Genomic DNA, 8,313 nt, shown 5'->3' on the forward strand with positions numbered 1-8,313 from the left:
GGAATCCAAGGAATTTGTGGTCTGATGACTTCCAAGCGAGCTATTTAAAGCTGACTCATCTCAACGTAACCAATTCCGTGACTGCTTTTAAAAATTTTCCGCATTTTATTCTAGTTGAAAGATTTCTGCACCAAACCAGGGATAACTTTCAAGCAATGTTTGACAATCTCAGCTACGAAATATCAGCAATACAAAATCTACTAAAACTAACGAGCTGGCTGCTTAGAGATTATGTTTTATTTGCTTCGCAACGATTGCTTGATGGTCCCTTTTTAATTTTAAACTCTTTGACAGAATGACGATGGTTCAAGTGAAATCAATAAAATTTCTGAAGCTGTATTTTTTTATCGACTGGTTAACTTCTATAATAGACATTCCTGCTGTTGCATAAGTGGGTTTGTTACAATGCAACACATGAAATGCGCATCGAAGGTTTCCAATCGATTTCGTCTTTTGAATCGAAATCACAAAAATCGTAGAAATCAGAACTTCGAGCCATGCCGTTCACAGTGTGTGCTTGCCCATGTTCTTTAAAGATTTGCCAACCATTGTTTGGCCTTGCGAGCGTTCGCAACAAAAAGATTCATACGTTTTCGTTTCGAAGCAAATTTCCTGTCTTTTGTTTCGATTTAATTTTCTTATAAAAGAATTTTGTTTCATCTCGACAAGCCTTGACTAAAATACTTCTGAGTTGCAATCAGTTTGGTTCAACTTTGCACCATTTTTCGAGTTCTCACGAGTTCAAAATTTTAAATTCTAGAATAGTTTAAAAGCGATCAATCGCATTTGTGTATGAGCGAATTCAACGAAACCATGACGGGAGTGAGCGGTTGAACTCCTTTGGGTTTCGTTTTTGATCGTCATTACCGTCTTTCAAATAAAAATGGGCATTCAATTGACTGTAAAATCGTATTTGAATCATACCCAGCTTGAGGGAAACATCACGTTAGTCAATAATGACATCATGCTCTACGAGAGCTTTCGCGTTTGGCTTGCTTTACTCGAGGCAATTCGATTTCCAAGAAAAGCCAAGATCAGCAACAGCGCATCCATTCATTGCTTCTCGTTATAATATTTATTTAAAGCTTTGGCTTAAGCAAACTAAATCCTTTGAAAATTCCGGTAAAACGTGCAAGCATTTGGGTAAAGTCATCAGTTTCAGCTATTAATACAAACTCTCAGCAGACTGTAGTAATCAGCATTTTTAATGGCTTTCAAAGTGATGAATCATCAACTTTTAATTTCTGCTTCCACCATTGTGCCAATCAGAAAGACATTTTTTTTGTCATGTGACTTTGATAGCCGACCTGAAGTGACCTGAAGAACAATCTGTTGAAATTTTCCCGCATACCCTTCGGACCGGAAAGCCTTGAACGGATTGAAAAAGCGACGGCTTGTTTCGAGAAAGCTACAGCAATTTTCCACTTCAATTGCTTCAAACATGAATATAAAAAGATTTGTAAGTTCTTTATATGCGTCAGCGATCGCATCAGAAAATGTCAGGAAACACGTCATTTAAATACCTTTCTGAATTGGGGTAGTCTAAGCACGTGAAGTGTAAACCCAGTCTGGAAATCAGACCTTTTTTAATTGATTTAACGTCTGTAGACGTTGGAATCAGTATGAAAAAGGGACTGATCTGCAATCTGGGAATTTTACCATGCAATTTTCTGTAGCAATGGCACATGAGGTCGAGGAAATGACGGAGTAGAACACGTTTGGTTAAAAGTACTGTACTAAAGTTGTTTGCTTTAGTTTAGATCAGGGGTGGGGAACCTTTTTAGCATTGCGGGCCACATAAAATGAGAAATAACACAGGTGGGCCACTAAAAATTTCGAAATTTTGTTCAATCTTTCTGGAACATTCTGTCTTCATCACCAATCTTTCTTTTCTTTCCAGAAGCCATTATACAACGTTAAATTTTGCTAATTTGAGAAGTAGGCCACTAACTTTGCAAAACACTTTTCACGAATGGCATAACTGGCCGATTAACAATAACTGGTCACATTGGGACGGCCACATTGTGACGTAGCCTACACATTGTGACGTACACATTGTTGTTACAAATGGCCTTTTATGATGGATTACTAGTCACAGAAGGCCATTTGCAATATACCGAGAATGCAGAGCCTACTCTTTTTTGAGCTGTTGTTTTAATATATTTTGGGTAAAGAAATTTTGACGCGGGCCACATGGAACAGTCACGCGGGCCGCATTCGGCCCGCGGGCCGCAGGTTCCCCACCCCTGGTTTAGATCAATTGAGATTGAGGGCTTGTGTGTCACCTTTTTGGATAACTTAGATCCAATTCAAGTTGCACAGGTCGAGATTATTAGTAAACTAACGCTATAATTTTAAACAATATATTATTCCATTTTGACAAGCGAGTCTAACTTACCTTTCGATGCTTTGCTTGAGGAAACCTTGGCAAGCCACAAGTTTTACGTTATCAGCCTAAACAATGACTTCACATTTTCTGCCTTGTATATTTTGAAAGCCTTATCTTGACAAGCTGTCGATTGTGGGATATACTGCAGAGAACTGAGATTTCTTTTGCATGCCAGTGCAGCATCGAAGTTGATACATGTAAAATCAACGCCAGCAAGATCATAGCGATAAAAGCACCTGCATGGATCAAAAATTATCGCACCTGCAAGAAATGCAATCAAAACGCCTACCTAACCAGCAGTTATCTTTCATATCATTTCAGGGTCTGGCGACGTTCTAAATTCTAATAATGTGAAAATGGCAAGTTCTGTTGTGGAAATATGGAACTTTCACAAAACACTTTTCCTTTTCCTATCACTGTTGATTTACAAAATTGATATGCCCACTAGAATTCGGCTATTGTGACATATCACTAGAATGTCACTTTTTTTAAAGGGGACTTCAGGCGTGTCTAGGGCTCTAGGCCTATTGGAAAATTTTGCTGTGTATAGAATTTAGGCCTAGCCCTAATGATATTAAAAACTAAACAAGATTTGACAACAAAACTGCAATTGAAAAACCTTGCAACAAACCCTCGACAAGAGAAACGAACCCGGTGACGGTGATACTACGTCACTCTACCAACCGCCGGGAAAAAAGTCTTGTCTCCCTCCACAGGTTTCAATTGATCCCGTAGTACCTGAAGGCAAATAGCTCAGCTGGAAAAGACAACCTTGTCCACGCTGAAACTGAAAAGGGTCAAAAACTTGCAGCATTGCAAACTCCCCTTTAGCAAATATCCCGTATTTGCAGTGTCGTAAAGTTTGTGGTATCAAAGTTTAATCGACCAGAGTAGCTGACTCTACATTTTGGTTAAACTCTGTACTGAATGAATTGCATTGTTGCGGACACCGGGGTGTAAACAAAACTTGGTAAGTTGGTGGGCAAATTGTTTTCAGAATATTATTTCGTAGAAACGTACCGAGTGGCATGATATGTCATTGACAAAACAAGAAAAGAAAAAGTTCCATTTTGTCGAAGCCAAATTTGCATCATCAGTTGGCTAAGACCGATAGCTTGGTATGCCAAACATCATTTTAGCTTCTGTCTCGTCACGTATTGTAAATTGATCAGCTGACCTCATCAACAATGCTGCTTTGTTATGTGAGCCCTTGAGATGCCGAATTGCTCTTTTTACATCGCTTCAACGTCATAGCAATTGTGCAAAGTGTGCCGAAAGCATTTGTTGCAGCTTCAGCAGCAAAAAACTTAAATTTTTTGAGGTCACAACTTTAGGAATGCTTAAGAGTAATATCACGCCACTGAGTGAATAAATTAATATCTTATGCCTGGAAGGACATGACGTCACAAACGAACAGTGACCGTGCTCTGAGCTAATCGGAAAGCTCTTTTCAAAGCTATTTTTGGTGTTTCGATTGAAAATCACTGATACACTTCAAATGAACTGCTCTCTGCATAAGGTTAATAGTTGGTCGAGCAAATAAATCATCTGATGATGCATGACAAAAGTTTAACTGCTACTGCCTCAAAACAAGCCTGCGAACTTACATTTCTGCCAATATCAAGACAGTTTCAGTTTGCAAAATCAAGAACCTTGTTTCAAAAATGCGAAAAAAAAAGACGAACAAAAAAAAATCACAAGAAAACATTAAAATTGCACTTGAACGACAAAACGCAGCTTAAAAACAGCTTCCTTTTTGCATGAGCAAATCAAGAAAAGCTTTGAGCCGGACAGAAGCTGTTTTTGTTAACTGGAAACACAACACTGAAAACATCAAAGTGGATTTTATCACAACATGATGACAAAACAAAATCACACCAATCTACAAGCTCCAGGTCAAAATTGATCATTATTACGTATATTGTATCCATATAATCCACAATGCAACAATCGCATTGCAGAGATACACATTTCAACCGTGACTTATGCACAGTTGTAATTATAGAAAAAAATCAGCGTAGATTTTCTCAAATTTAGACAATGAACATAAATGTGCAAAGTAAAAAACCTATTGAACTCTTAAAAACACACAGAAAGTGATTTGCTGCCAAAAATGAGTTTTTGCGGCGTTTTTGCCAAATCAAGTTAAGGAACAAATTTGAATCAAAAAACCTTCAACAAACAAAAAAAATTCACAGTAAGTTTAGTACGCCCTGGCTGCCATCGCACTGAGTCGCTGTCCTAGCTTTTGGGAACAAGAAATCGGCAAATACGGGTCCAAAGAATGAGTCAGTTGCACCACAACTTTAGGGTTGGGTTGAAACTTTCCTGACTTTTGAACACTATATGATGGAATTGTACCCATGACTGAACATACAGTAGAAAGTGATGTTGATGTCATGCTTTCTAGCGTTACAGCGTGGGCTATCGAGGTAGCAGACGTAGTTGAGGCAAACTGGTTGATGCTGGTTTCGACCGGTAACGTTAAGTTTGATCTTGACGTTTTAGAAACAGGACAGAAAAATACGTGTTTGTCATCTGTTAAAAATTCCTTTGGTAAAGGTCTCTTTTTCTTCGGTAAAGGACAGGTTCTTGAAGGTGTAACCGTTTTTGAAACAGACGTGGCTTCATTGTTGTTTAGTGCAGCACATTGTGGTGAAGATGGTAAACAAGCCATATCATGCGGTCGAATCACACTAGTTTCCGAGGCTGACTTATTTCCGCTTAGTAAATCCATCCTTTTGGTGGCCTGACCATCTCGTGTCGTTTCGCCTGCGCTTTGAGTAACGTCCTCATCTGTATTGCAACCATCCACCTCGCAACACGAAGACACTTCTAATTCCTCGCAAATCGATGGAACTTCCTCCTCATTGTTAGACTCATCTGAAAATGCAGTGAACACGTCAAAAATACAAGAACACGTATAAATGATAAATTATATAATTAATTTCAACAAAGTGCCAAAAAGCTTCGATTATATGACAAATGCATTTACATTGACATGACAACACACAAGCACGCGTGTGAAAGTCAGCAAACGGCGAAAAACTAGATTAAACAAGTTTGTTCTCAGGAACTGTGAGCTAACCAATTTCATGCTGATTATTATTATCCCAATACGATATTCTCTATAGATCACACGCTGCTACTAAACTTTACGCAAATATGAATACCAGCACAACGACCATAGAATATACTGGGACGTAGTTTGTGAGCTGCCAATCGACAGTAACTAAAGAAACTTTTAAAAGAAATAACACATCACGCTGTTTACTACACTGCACGTCAGCGCTGCAAAGCATATTATTATAAATGTTCTTAGAACTAAAACAACGGAACATGTTTTGATGACATGATTATTGCACAGAAATGCCAACACCATGTGCTGAAAGAAGCGTACCAGATCGCAAATCAGTCGCTTTTTACATTGATTCAACGTTTGCACACGTTGAATCAATGTAAAAAACTATTGATTTGTTGTTTGGGGTGCGACACGATTTCTAAAACAATACACACCTTTATTGGTACACAAGTCCAAGGAACTGGGGCAAGACATGATATGGTTCGTGTTGACTGATACTGACAAAGGACGAGTGACCTGGGCAATCCTGGATACCATGACATCACTGTTCGTGACACAGGATTGAAAACTTGATGTAGATGAGGCTGGAGAAACCAAATCGGTTTCCATGAGATATGTTTTGGATTCTGAAAGAAAAAAAGCACATCTGTTATAATTTGTTGCTAGTAAAAGATAGGATTTACATAACACATACCTTAGAATTAGACAGTGGCAAAAATATCTTTTGATTAATTTGTCTAACTGTCCATGTTAATTCTCTGTTATCACAGCAAAGCATTCAAATCAAAAGCTTAACGATTTTTGAAGTTATACGTAAGTGCTTTTTTATTACCTAATAAACAACTTGCATTAGAAAGACAGAAAATTATTGAAAAGAATGAGCTATCTAATGCTGCATACACAAATTCACAAGACCTAAAAAGTGTTCTAAGGGTTGTTTGGTGTGAAAACAATCCATGGCTATTTCAGTTGCTTCCACAATGCATTTTTGATCTGATTAAGGCCTATCTGATTACACTAATGGATTTCTCAGACCACATGGTAAATTGGTCTTTTCAACCAGTCTGTAAATGTGTGGAAAATATCTTATTTGAAGCTGTTTTAACTTTTATCCTTTTCAAAGTCCAACTGATTGAAAGGTTAAATATTATCTTGGAATTATAAAAAGGCAAGACTTGCTTGAAAGAGCAACATATTGCTGTTATTAAATTAGTTTCAGGTTTTCGATGCTATCACTTTCCACATTGTTTTACATAATGATTTATTAAAATGAAGAGTTTTTAAAATGTATAGGTTATACCTCACAATCTACAGCAACTTACTGACATCTACAATAACCACAACACAACCATTGAGCACTTGTGCAAACTTGCAGAAAAATAATCTCATACCGCAATAATGACCTTGAAGTGGAGAAATAACCCACACATTTTTGCACTCTGTGCATTGCAGATATTTGTGGTTTTTATTGCACTCTAAAATTTTATCTTATGTAATTTGATGCTTTAAAACGTTAAATCTAGAGCCAGACCAAAACCAGTCCACAACCACAATGGACAGCACACTTTAATTTACATTAGGCACAAAATAAACGCCTGAGGTACTGTGACCTTTTGTGAGCAAGATTAAACGCCAAGGCTTTAACCTAAGAAATACGTTGGTTGCAATGAAGCGGAGCAATGCTTGACAAGTGACTGCAAAAATCCCCAGCAACAAAAGACAACTACTTTTTCATTTTATTTTTTAAACCAAAAGGAAATATGTTTTCACTCACAATACTCTCAAAGTGTAACCTCACAAGGGTATTGTTTGCAAGAATCCAATAATAGCAAAGTTTTGGGTAAAAATTTGCCAATGTAACTTTAACTTGGATTAAAATTTAGAACCTGACGAAACTCCTTCCTCTTCCGATTATGCTTTGAAAAGTTTGTGCCAGCTGCAAAAGCAATTAAACAAGGAAGTTCCACTGACCCCAATTGGTTCTACAACTGAGACACATATAATTTAGAAAGGGATTTTACTTTTAGAAAGGTACTTAGCCCTTTTGCTCTGTAACATTTTTGAATCTTTGTGGAAAAAACAAAACTACAACTTACCTTCTTTACATCTTTCATCAACGTCTTTCAAAGGAATTATCGTTTCTTTGTCGCAGTTATTTATTTCCATGTTAACATCTAATAACGGTGTCTTTAGCTCTTTTATTGTATTCTCCACTATTTGATAGTCTTCGTTGAAATATGCACATCGAACATCTTGAAGAAAATGAGCAACTAGAAGGGCTTTACGCAAGTCTATTCCACGGGATTTCCGGCTTCCATGGCTGGCCGAAGAAGCACCGGCTCCCGATGTCATTTTGTCCATGGATATACTGATCAGATGCTGCAGCTCAGTATCCATATTTAAAAGCATTTTGTTTTATTCTTATTTCTGAGATAAAAACAAGTTGAAGTTAAAAGACTGAAAAAAACTACACCGCCATCATCATAGCCGCCAATACTTTACAGGCCTAGCCAACTGTCGATAGAAAGATTTCTGAAAAAGCGTGAAGAAACTAACCTCTCTCTTATATATGGCGAATTATTAGGCGCAGTGCTTTGTGATCGTGATGGGCTTTCACAGATATACCAAATAAGCCAATCCTATTTGTGAGTGCTATGGCCTACATTTTAACTCGCCTCAGGGCATAGCGTTGTTCGTTAAAACTTTGGATCACTTTTTTTTTAAAAACAGGGTCTTTTATAGGTCAAAATAATAATCTTCTGTGAATTTAGCTCGGAAGCCAACTTTCAAGTTGAAACTCCCGGTACTTGAAATGAATCGGTGCTTCATATTTGAGTTTGAA

General features: G+C 37.6%; 1 protein-coding gene across 1 annotated transcript; it reads right to left on the reverse strand.

Moving 5' to 3' along the window:
* Positions 1-4,024: 4,024 nt before the first annotated feature.
* LOC145764737 (uncharacterized) lies at positions 4,025-7,894 on the reverse strand. Its single transcript, XM_082576393.1, has 3 exons — positions 7,568-7,894; positions 5,906-6,097; positions 4,025-5,272 (listed from the first exon to the last, which is right to left on the reverse strand). Exons 1-3 carry the CDS (start codon positions 7,878-7,880, stop codon positions 4,593-4,595), a joined length of 1,185 nt encoding a protein of 394 aa, XP_082432519.1. The 5' UTR covers positions 7,881-7,894; the 3' UTR covers positions 4,025-4,592.
* Between the last annotated feature and the right edge of the window lie 419 nt (positions 7,895-8,313).

Source organism: Aplidium turbinatum, chromosome 2, assembly GCF_918807975.1.
Source record: "Aplidium turbinatum chromosome 2, kaAplTurb1.1, whole genome shotgun sequence".
Classification (NCBI taxonomy): Eukaryota; Metazoa; Chordata; class Ascidiacea; order Aplousobranchia; family Polyclinidae; genus Aplidium; species Aplidium turbinatum.

Bases quoted from the DNA above. Each gene is read 5' to 3' on its own strand.
- LOC145764737 (XM_082576393.1), bottom strand. From the start codon at position 7,880: ATGCTTTTAAATATGGATACTGAGCTGCAGCATCTGATCAGTATATCC. The intron at 6,098-7,567 runs GTAAGTTGTAGT...TTTTTCTTTCAG, and splicing joins TGATGAAAGATGTAAAGAAG to AATCCAAAACATATCTCATG. The intron at 5,273-5,905 runs GTGTGTATTGTT...CTGCATTTTCAG, and splicing joins GGACTTGTGTACCAATAAAG to ATGAGTCTAACAATGAGGAG.